General features: G+C 47.3%; 1 protein-coding gene across 1 annotated transcript in view; it reads left to right on the top strand.

Annotated features, from left to right (window-relative positions):
- Positions 1 to 21,792, top strand: part of ATRX (ATRX chromatin remodeler) — a 1,138,900-nt gene that overhangs the window by 894,364 nt on the left and 222,744 nt on the right. The window contains exons 26-27 of the mRNA XM_069211061.1: positions 3,489 to 3,639; positions 16,569 to 16,669. Of these exons, the coding sequence (XP_069067162.1) occupies positions 3,489 to 3,639; positions 16,569 to 16,669 (252 nt within the window). The remainder of the gene's footprint in view (positions 1 to 3,488; positions 3,640 to 16,568; positions 16,670 to 21,792) is intronic.

Below are 21,792 nucleotides of genomic sequence, written 5' to 3'. Positions count from 1 at the left end.
GAACTGGACTTGTTCCCCTTCCTTTCCAGGTCTTCCTTTTCAAGGATCCAGTAACTTACCTCTTCTCTCCCAGTCACTAGGAGGCACTCTGGTACTTACCTTGTGGGTTTCCTAGTTCCTCCAGCTCCCCTCTACCGATTCCACTTCCTTGGGTGGGGGCCTGACTTTCGCATTCCACTTTCTTAGTATATAGTTTGGTCCCCCCATGCCTTCAGCATTGCCTATTGCTTTTCACTGTTTTCTGTTGCTTTTTATGCCAATTTCTGATTGCTACTGTACATATAACAATGTGTTTACTTACATCCTATTGGAGTATTGACTATCAAGTATTTTAGTATTTTTGTCACTAAAATCAAGAACCTTTATTTTTGTAACTGTGTGATTCTTTCATATGTGTGAGTGCTCTGTGACTACTGGGGTATTGCATAAGCTTTGCATGTCTCCTAGATAAGCCTTGGCTGCTCATCCACAGCTACCTCTAGAGAGCCTGGCTTCCTAGACACTGATTACACCTCACTAATAGGGGATACCTGGACCTAATATAAGGTGATAATACCATAGGTACTCACCACACACCAGGCCAGCTTCCTACACCCCGCCCTTGTCCAAGGGCAGTGACAGTGATGTAAGGCAAGCCTTATATCTGAGTGAAAGGTGCATGCACCATTTCATGCAGGCTGCAATGACTTGCCTGCAGACACAGTTTGTGTGGGCTCCCATGGGTGGTATAATACATGTGTAGGAAGTTGGCTCTGTATATACTATCTCAAAGTAAGAAATAGTGTGCACAGAGTCCAAGGGTCCCCCTTAGAGGTAAGATTGTGGTAAAATTAGATAATTCTAATGCTCTATTTTGTGGTAGTGTGGTCGAGCAGTAGGCTTATCAGAGGGTCGTGTTAAGCATTTGTTGTACACACACAGGCAATAAATGAGGAACACACACTCAAAGACTTAACTCTAGGCCAATAGTTTTTATATAGAAAAATATGTTTTCTTAATTTATTTTTAGAACCACAAGTTCAGGATTTGAAGTAAATATGTAAAGTGCAAGGTACTCCACACAGGTAAGTTAGGAACTTTGAATTAGAGCAAAAGTATACACAGTTTTAGTAAAAATGGCAATAAGCTATTTTAAAAGTGGACACTGTGCAAAAATCAACAGTTCCTGGGAGAGGTAAGTATTGGTTAGATTATGAGGTAAGTAAGACACTTACAAGTCTCAGTTCTTGGGTGTAGGCAGCCCACCATTGGGGGGTTCAAGGCAACCCCAAAGTTACCACACCAGCAGCTCAGGGCTGGTCAGGTGCAGAGGTTAAAGAGGTGCCCAAAACACATACGCACCTATGAAAAACAGGGGTGCTCCGGTTCCAGTCTGCCTACAGGTAACGCACCTATGAAGAACAGGGGTGCTCCGGTTCCAGTCTGCCTACAGGTAAGTACCTGCGTCGTTCAGAGGGCAGACTAGGGGTTTTGTAGAGCACTGGGGGGGGGGGGGGACACACAAGTAGGCACACAAAACACACCCTCAGCGGCACTGGGGTGGCCGGGTGCAGTGTGCAAAGCAGGCGTCAGGTTTTAGATAGGTTTCAATGGAGGGGCCTGGGGGTAACTCTAGCTGTGTATGCAGGCACGGGGGGCTACTTGAGACAGCCACCACCTGGGCTAGGCAGAGGGTTGCTTGGGGGGTCACTCCTGCACCGAAGTTAGGTTCCTTCTGGTCCTGGGGGCTACGGGTGTAGTGCTTGGTCCAGGCATCTGGTCCCTTGTTACAGGTAGTCCCGGTCAGGGGGAGCCTCTGGATTCTCTCTGCAGGTGCCGCTGTGGGGCCCGGGGGGTTGTCTCGGGCTACCCACGGGGTCGCAGTCACCGGGGAGTCCTCCCTGTGGTGTTGGTTCTCTAGATCTCGAGCCGGGGGTGTCGGGTGCAGAGTGTGAAGTCTCACGCTTCAGGTGGGAAGAGTGAGTTCTTTGAAAGTTGCTTCTTTGTTGCAAAGATGTACCTGTTGTTGAGCAGAGCCTCTGCTCACTGGAGTTTCTCAGTCCTGGGGGTCAGGGCAATCCTCTGAGGCTTCAGAGGTCGCTGGTCCCAGTTGGGTGCGTCGCTGGTTGCAGCTTTTCGACTCAGGAGACAGGCTGGTAGGGCTGGGGCCAAAGCAGTTGACCTCGTCCGTCGTCTCTGCAGGCTTGTAGGTCAGCAGTCCTTCTTGGTTCAGGTTGCAGGAATCTGATGGGTCGTCCCTAAATACTCAATTTAGGGGGGTGTTTAGGTCAGGAGGGCAGTAGCCAATGGTTACTGTCCTTTAGGGTGGCTACGCCCTCTTTGTGCCTCCTCCCTGAGGGGAGGGGGGCACATCCCTTTTCCTATTGGGGGAATCTTCCAAAATCAAGATTGAGGATTTCTAAAGGCAGGGGTCACCTCAGCTCAGGACACCTTAGGGGCTGTCCTGACTGGTGGGTGACTCCTCCTTGTTTTTCTCATTATCTCCCCTGGACTTTCTGCCAAAAGTGGGGGCTGTGTCCAGGGGGGCAGGCATCTCACCTAGCTGGAGTGCCCTGGGGCATTGTAACATGAAGCCTGAGCCTTTGAGGCTCACTGCTAGGTGTTAACAGTGGGGGGTAACTGCAATAGGGAGCTATTTTCCTACAACATGCTGCAGCCCATGGGAGACCCTGGTGTACCAATGCCCTGGGTGCCTAGGTGCCATATACTAGGGACTTCTATGGGTGCCAATATGCCAATTGTGGAGTGTAAACATTTACCAGCAACCACATTTAGAGGAGAGAGCACAGGCACTGGGGTCCTGACTAGCAGGAGCCCAGTGTTCTGCATTCTAAATACACTGACACCAGGCAAAAAGTAGAGGTAACTAAGTCAGAAAGATTCTACTTTCCTACAATAGCGTTACCTCAATAGACTCAATACAAGTGTATTTTACTGTGACTTAAAAATTTATAACTTGAAAAGTGCCTACCCGATTTTGATGATGTAGTTGTCTAAATGTATAAAAAACGCAGGGGTTTTTATAAATTGGTGTCTGATTTCCGTATTTAGTGTGTCTCCCTTACTGGCTCTGTGTGTGTCATAAATGGTAAACACTATCCTCTGATAAGCCTAAACGTCTCGCCCACACTATCACAAAAAGAGAGCATTTAGGGTTATTATTCTAACCCCTGTCAGCCAATAAGGATTGCCCTGGACTATCTGAATAGTGTCGCCTTACATTGGTACACTACATAGGCAGCCTTTTACTTGCTAGACACTGATAGCACCATCTACTGGCTTGTAAGAGCAACTGCAGGAAAAGCTTCTGGATCCAGTTTGGCACCTGAGGGAATTCAATATGTGAGAAATCTGTACCCACTGACAATTACCAAAGGTCAGTAACTTGTTATTCTCCAGTATTTTCAGCATGGGTCGATTTTCATGAACATTTTCTTCCAAACATAATTGGCTAAACATGATCATTGTGTTAATTTTTGTTCCAACAGCAAAAGCAACCTCTTCCACTCCTGAAAGCCCAACTGCAGACTGGTACAAAGAGTTTGTCACTGAAGCAGATGCAGAAGTCCTAGCGCATTCTGGAAAAATAACACTTCTTTTTGAAATTCTTCGCATGGCTGAGGAACTTGGTGATAAAGTGTAAGAGTAATCTAATATTGGAATGACTTGGGGAAATTGTAAACAAGTTTGGTTAAACCTCTCATCTTTGAGTGTTCCATTTAGTGCTTTATGTTTTTAAAAGGTTCTCTCTTTTCATAATTTGAAATTATTTTTAAATCTACTTTTGTGCATACTGACAACTGTATTTTAGCGTTTGCCTAGCCCAAATTATATTTACTCCAGTATTGGAATTTTCATAGATTCACATGCTTGAATCATTCCCTGTTGTCGAGATGGGAGTCCCCGGTAACTTATGAAAGTAATGCCACAATAGAAATAGAACACATAGGTTAGCCTATCATATCCTTATTTTAGAAAAGGACCAAACTTAAGCGTCAACCAGTCAGGTAACCCCACCCTTTAGAAGCTTCCTGAGAGAAGCTGCATGCCCTCAGATTTTCTACCGCATGTTGTGCTAGGTAGTCTCCACTGAACCCTGCTCAATTTTTTTGCCATTCACTTGAAGATTTTCACAGTTCTCTCTTTAAACATTGGAAGATATATTTTGCAGCATCATGTATCTGTTCTTTTGGTGCTTCAAACTGATTTCTATCATGGCTGAGACACCAAATAAGGGCTCTTCAGACCTTGTGGCACTTGTAAAAAGAAGAGACTACACATCGATGACCCTCATAAAGTCTGTATATACTGTCTTTATCCCAAGAACAAAACAAGAGACTGACAAGTATGTCGCATGTTTTCCACAAAAACTTTAAAAGATCGTCAAGGGCGATTGCTTCTTTGGTTGCAGAAACAATCCAGAGACAACCCGGTCTATGATGAGGAAAGCGAAAGCTTGTCCACGTTGTAGGAAGTTGGCTCTGTATATACTATCTTAAAGTGAGAGATAGTGTGCACAGAGTCCAAGGGTTCCCCTGAGAGGTTGATAGTGGCAAAATTAGATAATTCTAATGCTCTATTTTGTGATAGTGTGGTCGAGCAATAGGCTTATTAGAGGGTAGTGTTAAGCATTTTTTGTACACACACAGGCAATAAATGAGGAACACACACTCAAAGACTTAACTTCAGGCCAATAGTTTTTATATGGAAAAATATATTTTCTTAATTTACTTTAGAACCACAAGATTCAAGATTTGAAGTAAATACATAAAATGAGAGGTACTCCACACGGGCAAGTAAGGAACCTTGAATTAAAGCAGTAGTACACACAGAATAGGTTAAAACGGCAATAAGCTGTTTTAAAAGTGGACACTGCAAAAATCAACAGTTCCTGGGAGACGTAAGTAAGGTTAAGTTTCTGAGGTAAGTAAAGCACTTACAAGTTCAGTTTCCTGGGCATAAACAGCCCACCGTTGGGGGTTCAAGGCAACCCCAAAGTCACCGCACCAGCAGCACAGGGCCGGTCAGGTGCAGAGGTTGGCCCAAAACACATAGGGGTCTATGGAGAACAGGGGTGCTCTGGTTCCAGTCTGCCAGCAGGTAAGTACCTGCGTCCTCAGGGGCAGACCAGGGGGGTTTTGTAGAGCACTGGGGGGGTACACAAGTAGGCACACAAAACACACCCCCAGCTGCACAGGGGTGGCCGGGTGCAGTGTGCAAAGCAGGTGTCGGGTTTTAGATAGGTTTCAGTGGAGGGTCACTCTAGCGGTGCAGGTAGGCACGGGGGGCTTCTTGGGACAGCCACCACCTGGGCCAGGCAGAGGGTCGCCTGGGGGTCACTCCTGCACTGAGGTGAGGTTCCTTCAGGTCCTGGGGGCTGCGGATGTAGTGCTTGGTCCAGGCGTCGGTTCCCTTGTTACAGGCAGTCACAGTCAGGGGGAGCCTCTGGATTCTCTCTGCAGGCATCACTGTTGGGGTCCATGGGGGTCGTCTTGGGCTACTCACGGGGTTGCAGTCACCGGGGAGTCCTCCCTGTGGTGTTGGTTCTCTGAATCCCGAGCTGGGGGCATCTGGTGCAGAGTGTGAAGTCTCACGCTTCCAACGGGAAGGGTGAGTTCTTTGAAAGTTGCTTCTTTGTTGCAAAGATTTAGCTGTTTTTGAGCAGGGCCGCTGCTCACAGGAGTTTCCTGGTCCTGGGGTCATGGCAGTCCTCTGAGGCTTCAGAGGTCGCTGGTCCCTGTTGGATGTGTTGCTGGTTGCAGGTTTTTGACTCTGGAGACATGCTGGTACGGCTGGGGCCAAAGCAGCTGTCGTAGTCCGTCGTCTCTGCAGGCTTGTAGGTCAGCAGTCCTTCTTTGTAGTTCAGCTTGCAGGAATCCGATTTCCTGGGTTCTTGGGTGCCCCTAAATACTAGATTTAGGGGGGTGTTTAGGTCTGGGAGGGCAGTAGCCAATGGCTAATGTCCTGGAGGGTGGCTACACCCTCTTTGTGCCTCCTCCCTGTCGGGAGGGGGGCACATTCCTAATCCTATTGGGGGAATCCTCCAAAACTAAGATGGAGGATTTCTAAAGGCAAGGGGTCACCTCAGCTGAGGGCACCTTAGGGGCTGTCCTGACTGGTGGGTGACTCCTTCTTGTTTTTCTAATTATCTCCTCCAGCCTTGCCGCCAAAAGTGGGGGCAGTGGCCGGAGGGGCGGGCATCTCCACTAGCTGGGATGCTCTTGGGTGCTGTAACTAAAGGGGTGAGCCTTTGAGGCTCACCGCCAGGTGTTACAGTTCCTGCAGGGGGAGGTGAGAAGCACCTCCACCCAGCACAGGCTTTGTTCCTGGCCACAGAGTGACAAAGGCACTTTCCCCATGTGGCTAGCAACTCATCTGGTTTGTGGCAGGCTGGCAGGAACTGGTCAGCCTAACACTAGTAGTCGGATTGGTATCCAGGGGGCATCTCTAAGATGCCCTCTGGGTGCATGTTACAATAAATTGCACACTGGCATCAGTGTGCATTTATTGTGCTGAGGAGTTTGATACCAAACTTCCCAGTTTTCAGTGTAGCCATTATGGAACTGTGGAGTTCGTGTTTGACAAACTCCCAGACCATATACTCTTATGGCTACCCTGCACTTACAATGTCTAAGGTTTTGCTTAGACACTGTAGGGGCATAGTGCTCATGCACATATGCCCTCCCCTGTGGTATAGTGCAAACTGCCTTAGGGCTGTAAGGATTGCTAGAGGGGTGACTTATCTATGCCACAGGCAGTGTGATGTTGGCATGGCACTCTGAGGGGAGTGCCATGATGACTTAGTCATTTTCTCCCCACCAGCACACACAAGCTGTGAGGCAGTGTGCATGTGCTGAGTGAGGGGCCCCCAGGCATAATACATGCTGCATCCCTTAGAGACCTTCCCTGGCATAAGGGCCCTTGGTACCAGGGGTACAAGTTACAAGGACTTATCTGAGTGCCAGGGTTGTGCCAATTGTGGAAACAAAGGTACAGTTTAGGAAAAGAACACTGGTGCTGGGGCCTTGTTAGCAGGGTCCCAGCACACTTTCAATCAAAACTTAGCATCAGCAAAGGCAAAAGGTTAGGGGGTAACCATGCCATGGAGGCATTTCCTTACACTTGGCAGATGCCAGTGTATCTATAAGCTCATCTGCCCTAGGAATAGGGTGAGCATCAGTCTTTGTGACTGTGTTGAGCCCTCTGTAATCAACACAGAACCTCATCTCACTTTTCCTATTCTGGGAGTGAGGTTTTGGGATCAGCACCACTGGGCTGGCCCAGGGGCTGTCAGTGCTCAATCACTTCTAGGTCTAGCATATTTCACACTTCTGCTTTGATGCAGTCCCTTACATGATCAGGTTGCCTGTAAACTTTTACGTTTAACAGGCAAACTGCCCCCTGTGTCAATGATGTGTTTACAACATGTTGTCTGACCAGGTGTCGGATAGAACAGTTCAGAGAACTGGCCCAGGAGGTTTCTGCAGTCCTCCTTCTGAGACTCAGAAAGGCAGTCTGCTAGGACAATTCCATCCACAGAGCCATCAGCTGCAGTGGTATAGAAGAGATCAGGGAGAACGTCACTCTCCTCTTCCTGTCCCTCATCAGCTGCCGTGAGCAGGGTCATGACAGCCCTGTTCCACTAGGTCTTAAGACAGTTCACATGAAGCACCCTGAGAGTGCTTCTACGAATGCCAAGGTCCACCAAATAGATGAACGCACCCTTTTTCTCCACTTTAGTATGGGAACCACTCCACTTGTCTTGGAGTGCCCTGGGAGCCACAGGCTTCAGGATCCTCACTTTCTGCCCTGGCTGGTACACAATTAGGACAGCCTTCTGGTCATGCCATGTCTTCTGCAGATCTTGGCTGGCCTGAAGGTTTTTAGTGGCCTTCTTCATATACGCAGCCATTCTAGATCTGAGGCCAAGTACATAATCCACAATGTCTTGTTTAGGGGGCTTGAGAAGTTGCTCCCATCCTTCCCTTACAAGTGCAAGTGGACCCCTAAAAGGGTTTCCAAACAGAAGTTCAAAGGGTCTGTTGCCCCCTCCCTTCTTAGGCAAAAAGGAGACACTGCAGTAGGGCATCCTCTCCTTCACCCAAAAGGACCAAGAACTCCAGTGGACAGCAGCCCTGACCAAGAGTAAACAACACCAAGGACTCCAGCTTCACTCCAAATGCGCGAGTCTTGACCACTCTGCACCAGATGCCCACGGCCTGTGTCCCAACCAACTAGACAGGATTCCCAGGCGAGTCTGAGCAAGTGCCCATGCTGGGTTAACCTCTCCACCCCTTCACAACAACTCCTGCAGAGGGAATCCCGAGGATCCCCCTGACAGTGAAAGCTCCGTATGAAGATATCTGACGCCTAAAGACACACTGCAACCAAGCCCCACAGCCCAAGGAGAAGTGGACCAACAGTGTCCCCACATGCCTGAAGACATTAAGGGTCGAACCCCCCTATGGGTTCCCCAGGACTAACCTTCCAGGTCATCCCTAAAGCCAACGTTTTGACCATACTGATACCCATAGACTTACAAGGAGCACCTGACGCTGAACTGCACCCTGGCACCAGCTGCCCCAGTGCCGCCCAAGGTGACCTGTTGGAGTGTCCCTGGGCCTTGGACCTTGCCCTCTACTTACCTTACATCCTGCAGATTGGCCCTGTAAGTCCCTACTATACCTGTAGGAAAACATTACCGCATCTGAAAAATGCACTGTCAAGTTTTAAAAGCTCTAAAAACTCCTCACTCGAAAAGTATTAACCTGACTCTAGTGGTCTTGGTATCTAAATTTATATAAAAGTATTGGTTATTTTTATATATTGGTGTCGTATTTCTTGGTCTGTGTCTCTCACTTACTGTATGAGTGTGTGCCTTACTTGCGTGGCACTATCCTCTGATGCGCCTAACTGCTTGACTACGCTACCACAAAAGAGCATTTGGGATGTAATTTGTTCCTCTGTGATACCTCTAGGGTATGCTTGGGCTCTTTGTACAGTGGGTTGCGTTTTGGTCCACTATATAGCTTCTCTTCCAGGGGATCCTTATCAATAGTCATAAACATTGAATATTCCCGCCCTTGTGCGTGGACCCCGGAGCATATATCAAATACACACATATAAAGTATGAAATATGCGCAAAAAATATATATATAGCATTTTTAGTAGACATATCTTTCATACTAAACTCATATATACATGTGTAAAACGGCAATGCAGGCTATAATCATACAGGCTAAAATGCTTTATTTCTATGAAGTTTTTTTTTGTTTTTGTTTTTTAATCATAATAAAAAATTACAATAGAGAATAAATATCTACCCAAGTCCCCAAAACTGGGCTTAGGGAAATAAGCAGTAGTAATCACTAGAGAAAAAAGAGAAAAAACTACATTGAAAAACAATGGAGCATTCTTAGCCAATAGGCTGCATGCAGGTTAACACAGGAGAACCATAAAAACTTTGGCACCGTGCCTTTAAGACCTTTAAGACCCTGAGCACCTCCAGTATCCCACCATGCCTCAGGGGTGAAGGAGAGGTGACAGTTGGTTCACAGTTAGGTCAGTTCTTTTTTCCGGCTTCTTCTGAGAGAATCCTGGAGCATTGAGCTCTCAGTTTTTCTGAGTTTTTCTCAGAAAAATACTTTAAAACAGCGTTTTTTCCTATTTTACTCGACATCTAACATAATTGTCTGAGTTTGGCAGTTTTTTCCTGACAGAAACATGCCTTCCCTTTTTCCCTTCTGTCAAATGCCCTTCTTGTGGTAAAAGAAGGCCCAGTCAGATCCAGACATTCTTTGTATTGTGTGCCTGCCTCAGAGTCACTGCCCTGACACTTGCAAACACTGCAAGAATATGTCAAAGAGGACTCTGAAGGACATAGAAAAGATCAGGCTTCATGGGCTTCACGAGAGGCAGAAAACATCATCCTCTTCGCTTCCCAGGTAGCCAACAGGCCACTCTCAGGAGAGAATGGCTAGGTCGACGTCAGCAGGTAGGAAAGTGCCTGTTTGTTCTCCATCGACGTCGTCGCTGCCACCATCTCACCGCCGTAGGTCGACGGCGACCCGCCCGACGTCGAAGGATACGGCGTCGAGGGAACATGGCCATCGCAGGGGCATATCTCCGTTGACGGCAGTCCGCCGATCGACGTCGAGCCATCCCCGGCGTGCCTGTTCGCTGCCGAAGACCTCACGGCCCCCGACGTCAAGAGACACGGCGTCAAAATCGCCACGACGGCATGAGCGACATCCGCGGACGGCCTCCCACCGCTCCAAGTCGAGGCACACGACGGCGAGTAGGTCGAGGTCCAGAGATCGCCGTTCGACGTCAAGACACTCTACGTAGACACTCAACGTTGAGGCAAGAACAACTGGCGGCGCGCCCTTCGACGTCGGCACAGCCGTCGACGTCGACACAGGTTGTATCGCAGGGAGTAGAACATCGCCTCCCTCCAGCAGACAAGGCCGCTCCATCGCCAGTGGTCTCCATACGGAGCGATTCATCTCGTTCAAGAGCGGCATCATCAGGGCACGTTTCACCCATCAACTTATCACCAAGATGGTTGGAGAGCCTTAATAGACCAGCGGCCTCCCCGGATTCGCAGTATTCACGAATGTACTCTCCTACTGCCTCTCTGCCCAAAACACCATCACCGACAGCGCGGGCAGGACGGTCTAGTTCTGCTCTGCGCCAACCGACCACGAGGCCTGGGCGCTCTGTTACAGCGTCTCGCAGCAGGTCACGTTCCCAACGACAATCTAGGTCAAGATCACGACACAGAAGATCGCCCTCTTGGTCGTCGTCAGGATCATCCGTCGGACGTTACTCCCCCACCTTAACAGATTCTCCCCCAGCTCGGGTCTCACCGGTGGATGATATCACCACTTTTAATGAGGTACTTTTAAGGGGAGCGCAGAAGTTAAATATAGAGGTTCCAGAACCATCTACCTCCTCGTCAGTCATTTTTGAGACTCTGCAACATAGAACAGCTTCAAAAAAGCTGCTGCCGCTAGTGCCTGGTCTGTTGCAGCCAACCATGGACACTTTTTTGGCGCCAGCCACCCTCCGATCTGCTCCGGCTAGGATTTTGAAAAAATATAAAGCGCCTGAACAGGACCCTTTATTTCTAAGAACGGATCCGCCACCGGACTCAGTAATATTGGCCGCAGCCCGAAAAAACCACTCGGTGGCATCATCCTCTCCGGTCCCACCAGACATAGAGAGCAGGCATCTCGACTCTCTAGGGAGAAAAATGTGCGGCACGGCGGCATCTGTAATGAAGGTCTCCAGCGCTTCTGCACTCCTGGGCAGGTATGACCGTTCTCTGTGGGACTCTCTCAACAGGTTCACAGAAAAGTTGCCCAGGGAAGACAGACCGGACTTCCAAGAAATCCTGCAAGAGGGATGTCTGGTATCCAACCAAGTCATCAGCGCAGCGGCGGATGGAGCAGACCTAGCTGCTCATGGGTACGCACATGGAATCTGTGCAAGAAGGTCTTCCTGGCTGAGGCTGACTGGTTTAAAACAGGAAGCTCAACAGCGCATCTTAAATCTCCCATTCAACGGGAACTCGCTGTTTGGTACCCATACGGATGAAGAAATGGCACGCATGAAGACCGAAGTGGACACCATGAGGGCAGTAGGCCTGGAGAGGAAGAAGGACTTCAGGCGGAGGTATAGGCCTTATGATAGGCGCCCTTTCCAGCAGAGGGTTCAAACCCCTCACTGGTCCCAGAGGCCACAACAAATGCAGGGACGCCCTCTTTTTCAAGCTCGTAAGGCCACAAGGGATTGAGGATCAAGTAGACCTCAGCAGTCCACATCGAAAGCGCCGGCCAAACAATAAGATCTCGCTTCCCTCAATACTGTACACCACTCCGGTGGGGGGAAGTATCACAGATTTTCTTCACGAGTGGCACTCTATCACAAAAGACAAATGGGTGCTCAACATTGTCGAAAATGGCTACTCTCTTCTTTTCAGACAACCTCCACTGCGCTTGCCACCAGCCAAATGCAATCCATCTCATCTCAACCTGCTGCGCAAAGAGGCTCTCGCCCTCTTACGAAAGAGGGCAATAGAAAAGGTTCCACTTGCGCACAGAGGAAAGGGGGTTTACTCCCGTTATTTTCTAGTGGTGAAAAAAGGCCGAGACTGCATTTTCAGACCAATTCTGGACATACGGCTGCTGAACAAGTACATAAGAAAACAGAAGTTCAGGATGCTGGCTCTTCACCAGATTTTCCCTCAACTACATCAAGGAGACTGGATGTGCTCCATCGACCTGCAGGATGCATATTTTCACATCCCGATAGCTCCCAAGCATTGGAAATTCTTGCGCTTCCAGATAGCCTCACAGCATTATCAGTTCAGAGTACTACCATTCGGCCTGAAATCTGCCCCCGTGTCTTCTCGAAATGTGTGGCAGTGGTAGCGGCACATCTTTGAAAACAAAAAATCTTCGTCTACCCATACCTAGACGACTGGTTACTGAAAGCCTCCTCTCCGGATAAGGTGAGAAGCCATCTGGACATTGTGCTCAAGGTTTTCAAGTCTCTAGGTCTTCAAGTCAACTACCAAAAGTCCACCTTGATTCCAACACAGAACCTCCACTACCTGGGAGCTATACTAAACACAGAGCTCCAAAGAGTGTATCCTTTGGAGGAACGACTATTATCAATAAAGAGGAAGTGTCGAGACCTGTTAAAATCTGACGCACCGACGGCCCGTCAGGTGACATCTCTGCTGGGCTCCATGGCATCATGCATTTTCATTGTCCCAAATGCCAGACTGCACATGAGGCCCCTCCAAGAGGCGTTGGAGAACAACTGGAGCCAAAGGACAGGTCACTGGGAGGACAGAGTGGGGCTACCAATAGCGGCACGTCAGTCGTTGCAGTGGTGGATGCACAGACCTCACCTGTCAGTAGGTGCTCCGTTTCATCAGGTAATTCCATCCGACATTCTGGTAACTGATGCGTCTCTTCAGGGATGAGGGGGCTCATCTGGGTCCCCTTCAAGCTCAGGGCCTGTGGTCCGACAACGAAAAGAAGTACCACATCAATCTACTGGAGCTCAGAGCGGTCCATCTGGCTCTCAAGTCTTTTGCTCCATTGATTCAGGGGAAATCTCTCCTAATACAAACGGACAATACAACAACAATGTATTATTTGAACAGACCGGGGGGAACGAGATCCCTACCCCTATCTCGAGAGTCCCAAACAATATGGCATTGGCTCCTGGCCAGAGGAATGTCACTTACAGCGATTCACCTGCCAGGTCAACAAAACGTGGAAGCAGATTTCCTGAGCAGACACCTAGAGGACGCCCACGATTGGGTCCTACACGGCGAAGTCGTCGAAGACATCTTCGCTCTATGGGGTCGGCCTCAATTGGATCTCTTCGCGGACGAAGTAAACAAGAAATGCCCAGACTTCGCATCCAGGTTCTACCGACCGGGATCCCAAGGGAATGCCCTGTTGATCGACTGGTCAGGGATATTTCTCTACGCTTTTCCACCGATTCCCCTCATACCGGTAGTGATCAACAAACTTTACAGATCCAGCACCAGAATGATTCTCATAGCACGCAATGGCCCCGTCAATTCTGGTACACAGATCTCCTCAACCTATCGGAACAACCTCACAGGAGGCTGCCGTGCAGACCAGATCTTCTGAGCAGGATGGAGGGCAGGGTTCTGCATCCCAACCTACCCTCTCTGAGCTTGACAGCATGGCTCCTGAATTCCTGCAATATGGACACCTAGGGCTCTCGCAAGAGTGCATGAACATCTTGAAAGAGTCCAAATGGCCTTCCCCGCGGCGTTCTTACGCTTTTAAGTGGAAGAGATTCTACATATGGTGCTGTCAACAAGGTCAGAATCCCATACGGGCTCAGGAGGATGTCATATTGTCGTACTTACTTCATCTGGCAAAGTCCGGTCTGCAGGTATCATCTATTAAGGTACATTTGTCTGCCATTACAGCCTATCGTAAGTCACCTTCTCAGGAATCCTTCTTTACGAAACCAGTAGTCAAGGATTTCTTAGAAGGTTTGAAAAAAGTTTTTCCGCACATTAGGAGACCCTCTCCTCCATGGGAACTGAACATAGTATTGTCAAAACTTATGGGCCCTCCTTTCGAGCCTATACACAAAGCCTCTTTGCAACACCTTACGTGGAAGACGGCTTTTTTGGTAGCCATTACTTCCGCGAGGAGGGTCAGTGAAATTCAGGCTTTGTCTTCCAAAGAACCATACACTGTTTTTCATGACAATAGAGTGGTTCTGCGAACTCACCCATCATTCCTACCGAAGGTGGTGTCAGAATTCCACATCAATCAGACTATCTCTTTACCGACTTTCTTCCCCAATCCAGAAACTCCGGCGGAGAAGGTGTTGCACTCCCTAGATTTGAAAAGAGTGTTGAAATTTTATTTGGATAAAACAAAACTGATTAGACATTCCAACCACTTGTTTGTAAATTATGGTCATTTGAGGACAGGAGAGGCAGCATCTAAACGAACAATATCAAGATGGATAATTTCTTGTATTGTTAATGCTTACCAGTTGGCTAACAAACAACTACTAGGTAGACCTAAAGCGCATTCCAGAAGGGGAAAAGCGGCTACTGCTGCCCTCCTTAACAATGTTCCAATATCTGAGATTTGTAAGGCTGCTACATGGAAGTCTGTACATACATTTACTAGACATTACTGTTTGGACTCAGATGCAAGAGTAGATGCCCAAGTGGGGCAGGCCTCTCTGAGAAATTTATTTGCATGATACATATCTATTCCTGCACTTCTATTAGACAGTCCGTAGAGTTTAGGGATGGGCTTGCTAATCTATTCAATGTTTATGACTATTGATGAGGATCCCCTGGAAGAAAAGGATAAGTTACTTACCTGTAAATCCTAGTTCTCTTCCAGGGGTATCCTCATCAAAGTCATAAACAACCCACCCTCCTCCCCGGATGCACGTCTCCTAGAAGTGCAGGACAGACTGTCTTTCGAATCCGTTACACAGATTATCACCGTAAAAAAGTACTGACCTAACTGTGAACCAACTGTCACCTCTCCTTCACCCCTGAGGCATGGTGGGATACTGGAGGTGCTCAGGGTCTTAAAGGCACGGTGCCAAAGTTTTTATGGTTCTCCTGTGTTAACCTGCATGCAGCCTATTGGCTAAGAATGCTCCATTGTTTTTCAATGTAGTTTTTTCTCTAGTGATTACTGCTGCTTATTTCCCTAAGCCCAGTTTTGGGGACTTGGGTAGATATTTATTCTCTATTGTAATTTTTTACTATGATAAAAAAAATAAAAATAAACTTCATAGAAATAAAGCATTTTAGCCTGTTTATGATTATAGCCTGCATTGCTGTTTTACACCTGTATATATGAGTTTAGTATGAAAGATATGTCTACTAAAAATGCTATATATATATTTTTCGTGCATATTTCATACTTTATATGTGTGTATTTTATATATGCTCCGGGGTCCCCGCACAAGGGCGGGAATATTCAATGTTTGACTTTGATGAGGATACCCCTGGAAGAGAACTAGGATTTACAGGTAAGTAACTTATCCTTCCTATACCTTGGTTTAAAAAATAAAAAAACACACACACACCCATTTGTTTTCTGGTGTACCTGACAGTACGTTTTCAAAGCAATAAACTTATGCAAATTAAAACTAGGTTTTTTCAGGTTAATACCTTGACATTGTTCCTTTTCCTCCTTTGCAGTGTTGCATCTGATGGATAAAAGGCTTGCCTTTATCATATCTGGCTAACCTCCTTGGTCAAAATGTATGAGTATACTTCACAAGTTGTCCATAAATGTGCATACATTGTTTTTTCTCATTAAACCAAGTTCTTAAGAGCTGTAATTGATGTATAGGCATCTTGCTCTTTTGCCTAAAATAGGTGGAATATACTAGCATTTTGTCCCTTTTGTTAGGCACTATTACAAGTGCCTTTCACGTATTGGACTTGAACCTCTGGGCTAAATGGTATTTTATCCATCATACCTCAGGCCAGTAAGTCATAAGTCCTTGTTGAAATCTTCTAAAAATGAAAAGTAGCTGAAGACTTGAAAAACAAGTTTTTGCATGTTATCTCATAATCTGCTTTTAGCTGCCAATGGAAATGGGAGAATAAGTAAAAGAATGTTTACACATTATAGTCATCTTGTGCCTAAACTATAGAAAAAGTTGGGGCCTGGTTTAGAGTTTGGTGGACGGGTTCCTCCTTCACAAGCGTGCTAGATATCTTGTCCGCTCTTTTACGGGTGATTTATTTCCTGGGGCACTTCTAATTAGGCGGATAGAATATCCGTCTTATTTCTGATGGAGTAACCAGTTTTCCAAACTCAAAATCGGACCCTTGGTCTTTTTTGTTTTTACCTTCAGGCAGTGAATGTGCTGCTTGTTGATAAATGTGGTGCTGTGGGCATTGTCACACTGATTCATCTCTACTGGATAAAAATAAAAAAAATTTAATGCTGCAAATATATGCATTATGACACATTTTTCATACATAGTGATGTTTTTTGTTGGATGTTTTCTTGCAGCCTTGTTTTCAGCCAGTCATTGATATCATTAGATTTAATAGAAGATTTTCTTGAAGTGTCAAACAGAGCAAAATTAGAGGGGAAACCTGACTTTTATAAAGGTAAGTTAATTTGTTTTATGTGTGAAAAAAGAATTTTAAAAAATGTGGTGGGCTAGCACTCTCAGCAAAACGTCCTGTTTGTACTTAATAATTTGTGAAGGAATTGGCGTGCTCATGGTTATTCTCTATCAGCCATAGTAGTAGAGATCCAGTCAGTTTTGCTGATTTGCCAAATTAATAATGTTGTGAGCAAATTTGGATCTGACATTGTAGGAGAGTGACCCTTTTGACATAATCTTTGAACAACCCCCGGCCAAACTTTATGCCTGGTAATGATGGTAACTTGACTGAGTAAGTGCTGAGATCCTGATAACTAGGCCCCAGAGCCAGTGTTCTTTCCCTAAACTGAGCCATTGTTTCCACAATTGGCACACAGCTTAGGCCCATGTAATAGGTACCAACGGCGCTGTGGCCAAAGAGGGTCCCTGAGGGCTGCAGCATATATTGTGCCACCCTACAGGACCCCTCACCAAACACATGCACACTGTCATTGCAGATTCAACGTGTTAGTGGGGAGAAAAAGGTAAAGTCAACATGGAATCCCACCCTGGGTGCCACTGGCATAGGTCAGTCACCCTTCTAGCAGGCCTTACAGCCCTATTGCAGGGTGCACTATACCACAGGTGAGGGCATAACTGCATGAGCAATGTGCCCCTACAGTGTCTAAGTACATTCTTAGACATTGTAAGTGCAATTTAGTCATATTGAGTACATGGGCTGGGTGTTTGTCATTACAAACTCCACAGCTCCCTGGTGGCTCCACTGAAGTCTGGAAAGTATTGTATCAAACTTTTCGGCACAATAAACCCACACTGATGCCAGTGTTGGATTGATTGTAAAATACATGGAGATGCCTCCTGTATTTTACCCAGCCCTTTAGTGCAGGGTTGCCCTGTCTGTGTCAGCCTGCCACTAACTGACAGGGTTGTGACCCCATAGGCTGAGAGCCCTTGTGCTCTCTGGGGTCAGCAACAAACCTGCTCTGGTTGGAGGTGCTGCCCACCTCCCCACTGCAGGAACGGTAACACTTGGCGGTGAGCCTCAAAGGCTCAGGCCTGTTACGGTGCCCCAGGGCACTCCAGCTAGTGGTGATGCCCACCCCCGAACCAGGCCCCATTTTTGGTGGCAGGTCCGGCAGGAACAACAGGTAAAACGAGGAGGATTGTCCACTCCACTAGGACCACCTCTAAGGTGTCCAGAGCTGAAGTGACCCCCCTCTTTGCAAAATCTTCCATCTTGGCTTGGAGGAAAGGGACCAATAGGGATAGGAATGATCCCCCCTCCCCAAAGGGAGTGGGCACAGGAAGGGTGTAGCCACCCTCAAGACAGTAGCCATTGGCTACTGCCCTTTGACCCCTTTAACGTCCCTAAATCTAGTATTGAGGGGCACCCTTGAACCTTCCTCGCCAGATTCCTGGTGGCCTTAAGAAAAAAGGACTGCCAAGCCAACCCCAGCAGGGAAGACTCCAGACGACAACTGACTTGGCCCCAGCCCTACCATCCTTTCTGCAGCTCTAAAGGCTAGGTATTGGCCTGTCTTACTTTAAGAATGAGGCGTTCAATAGTCGTGGGGCACAGTCTGAACATCGGTGAACAAGTATATGCTTACTGAAATCATTTTTACTGTCTACAAGCCTTCATCTACGGTGCTGGGGTGAGCAATGGAGCTAGTTTGTTTCTGTAGAAAGCTGGACTGGTGCGTGGTGGGTACCTATAGTACTAAGTGTAGGCAGTGTCTAGAAGCCAGGCTCTCAAGCGGTAGCTGTGGATGAGCAGCCAAGGCTTATCTAGGAGACATACAAAGCTCATGCAATACCACTACAGTCACACAGTGCTTACACACAAGAAAGAAAACACTTGCTTGTACAAAAATAAAGGTACTTTATTTTTGAAACACAGTGTCAGAAAATACTAGAGAGGCATCCCTCCAATAGGAGGTAAGTAAATACACTATGTATTTACGATGGCATGTGTAGCTGCAGATACACATGCTGTGCATATATCGCCATGTAGTGTTGGGCTCGGAGTGTTACAAGATGTTTTTCTTCAAAGAAGCTTTTTTCGAGTCACAAGATCGAGTGGCTCCTCCTCTCGTGATAGTGTACATGGGCATCGACTCCTTTATTAGATTGTTTTCTTTCTGCCATCTGGTTCGGACTTGTTCATTCTCGCTCTGGTAATTTCGGTTCGTACTATCTGAACTTCTCTTTTCTTTTCCTTAACGTCAGTATCGTTTTCAAACGCATTTCTGACTGCACTTGATCCGATTGTAGCATCGGGATCGATTAAACGCTCTTGCGGGTGCCCTCACCCTTCTTAGGCCTACTGCGTCATAGGCTCATGGATCGGACTCCATTTCGATTCTATCCTTGGTGCCACGCCAAGTTCCCCTACACCGACCAGCATTCAGTGTGCAACCTCTGCCTTTCTCCCGACCACCAAGAGGAGACCTTCAAGGCGTGTCGGTCCTTTCGATCGAAGAAGACCTTACGAGATCGAATAGCAAGGAGGTTGGAGATGTCGTCATAGTCCACTGAACAAACACCCGATATCTGGTGAGAAACAGGCCCAGACTGCAGTCTCCATTCAGTACTCTGTCCTCATCTGAATCTCGGTCGGAGTCAGCCAGGTACTCCTTGCGGCGCAGTACGTGAGTACACCAGCCTCTTCCCATCAAAAACAAACTAAAAAAATCACAGAAGGCCTTGGGTCTACCAGTGCTTGCTGGCCATGGTTCAGTCGAAAACAACAGATCGTCGCTAACCCTCGGGTTCGGCGCCGAAAAAGGCCAAGACTTACTCTCACGAACAGACTGTCAAGTCTGTTTTGGCATCGAGTTGAAAGATGGAGGCTTCCACTTCGGAACCGAGATGGCTTAATACCACTTCGGAGCCGAAACATCCACGCTCCTCTTCGGAGTCGAAAACACTTTCCCCTACCAAAGAGACCACTTTTTCAGCCCGTATAAAGCATGCTGCCACCAAGCTTTCGGAGCATTCATTAGGGGCCAGAAAACAGGTTTCATCTTCAGAACAGAAGGCAGATGAAATAGACATTAAACCCATTCTTGAGGTTATGGACCGAAAACATAGGAGGATTCAAATCCAGAAAGACTGGAAAGATTATTGACTCTCCTCCTCCAATTACAAAGAGGAAACTAGCATTACAAGAGAGTTTGGATACTGGCCCTTCACCTGCAAAAACCTTTAAACATAAAGATAAGCCAAAGACTGTACAACTCTCTCTTAAACATAAAAAGAAGCCAAAGACTGTACAACTTTATCCACCACATTCGCCTTATCTTCCCTCTTCACCACCACCACCAACTTCCCCCACTCATGCTTCTTCACATGGGGACTATATGGGCAATATTATTTACAACATGGATACATAGGACATGTATGACTCTGACCCAATCCCACCCACTGATCCTGATTTGTATCCCACAAGACCGTCTCCACCTGAGGATACCACAGCCTATAATCAGGGCATTCTCAGAGCAGCCGCCTATCGCAGTGTACAGATGCACCCTGAGCCAATAGAAGAGGATTTTCTATTTAACACTCTTTCCTCAACTCTCAGTCAATATCAGTGTTTGCCAATGTTACCGGGTATGTTAAAACAGGCCGATGACATTTTCAAAGAACCAGTGAACGCCAGGGTATGAACACCTAGACTAGATAAAAAATATAAACTGGCACCAACTGATCCAGTTTTTATTTCACAGCAGTTCCGCCAGACTCTATTGTAGTAAGTGCAGCCAGAAAAAGGGCAGATAGCCAGTCCACAGGGGATGCTTCTCCCCCGATAAAGAAAGCCGCAAATTTGATACAGCAGGCAAAAGAGTAGAAACTCAGGCTGCAAATAAGTGGCAAATTGCTAACTCCCAAGCTCTTTTAGCCAGGTTTGACAGGGCACATTGGGACGAGATGCAGGAGTTCCTGCAAAAGAACATCAGAAAAGAGCACAACATGTAGTGGAAGAAGGACAAGCCGTTGCTTCATTCTGGATGCCCAAGTTTTATAGCCATCACCTGGGGAATGCACAGATGTGGTCTTCCATAATGACCCATGGAATGAAGCCTAATTTACAAGACACCAAAACCATTTCAGAACCTAGAAATATCCACTTCCTAGAAGTGGCATTTCTAGGGCATCGACAACAAAACCACCTTTACCATCAGAAGGGGTTTGTCATTATGAATCCAATGCTACTAAAAATCATGAGGCTGCTCCCCTGCAATCCACTATTGCAGCCAGACTTAAGACTCATTCTCCCATCTTGCCTTACTTGCAGAGCAGCTCTCATAGGTAGTGTGAAAACACATGGGTATGCGCCCCACCCATCCCTGCCGGGGCACGTGGGACACCACAAAGGTGCAAGTGCTCCAAAATTAGCAAGCTCTATCAGGCCCAGTTCCTATCTAAGAATACCCCTACGCAAATGTGCACACCATGGCAAGTGATGCCAGCTCCAGTACCTATATATGGAAACCACCCAGGTGCAAGTATGCATACCCGGTTGAGTGCTGCCAGTCTCCTCTTACACATTGCAACACTCGTGTGCATGCATGCACACACTGGGAAGTTGTGCCAGTCTCACTTAAGCGCATGATGCCTTGGTGCAAGTAGACATCTAGAGGCCAGCTTATGCCAAGCTCCCCATATTTATGAATTTCTACGTACACAGAGAGGCCCCCTGGGCCAGACTCACTATATGCCCAGGCACCCTTTTACAATGGTGCATTTAGTAGCAAGCTGTGCCAAGCACTACATACCTGAAATGTGCCATCGTATAAGTGTGCACCTACCGGCCTTGTATGCCCGGTTCAGTACTTCTGAAGGCCCCATGCCTTAGTGCACACCCTGGGCCCTGCCATGACAGGGCCTGTGAACGGTGGTTAGTGCCACCTCCCCTCCAGGGAAGGACAGGCCCACGCACTTCCACCCTGCCTATTCAGGGGACAGTTCCCATGGGTACTAGTAAAGAAACTCCCCTCCATTATGGATGCGGCCGACCCCTCAACCCCCACCCCAATCATGGCTCTACTGCCACCACGGCACCCACTTTGCCACTGCCAGACACTGGAGAAGTGTCTAGAGTCTTAAGTTCACGCATAGAGT

This window comes from Pleurodeles waltl, chromosome 2_1, assembly GCF_031143425.1.
Source record: "Pleurodeles waltl isolate 20211129_DDA chromosome 2_1, aPleWal1.hap1.20221129, whole genome shotgun sequence".
In the NCBI taxonomy this organism is placed as follows: domain Eukaryota; kingdom Metazoa; phylum Chordata; class Amphibia; order Caudata; family Salamandridae; genus Pleurodeles; species Pleurodeles waltl.
The sequence above is the reverse complement of the archived record's forward strand: the minus strand, read 5'-3'. Positions and strand labels throughout refer to the sequence as shown.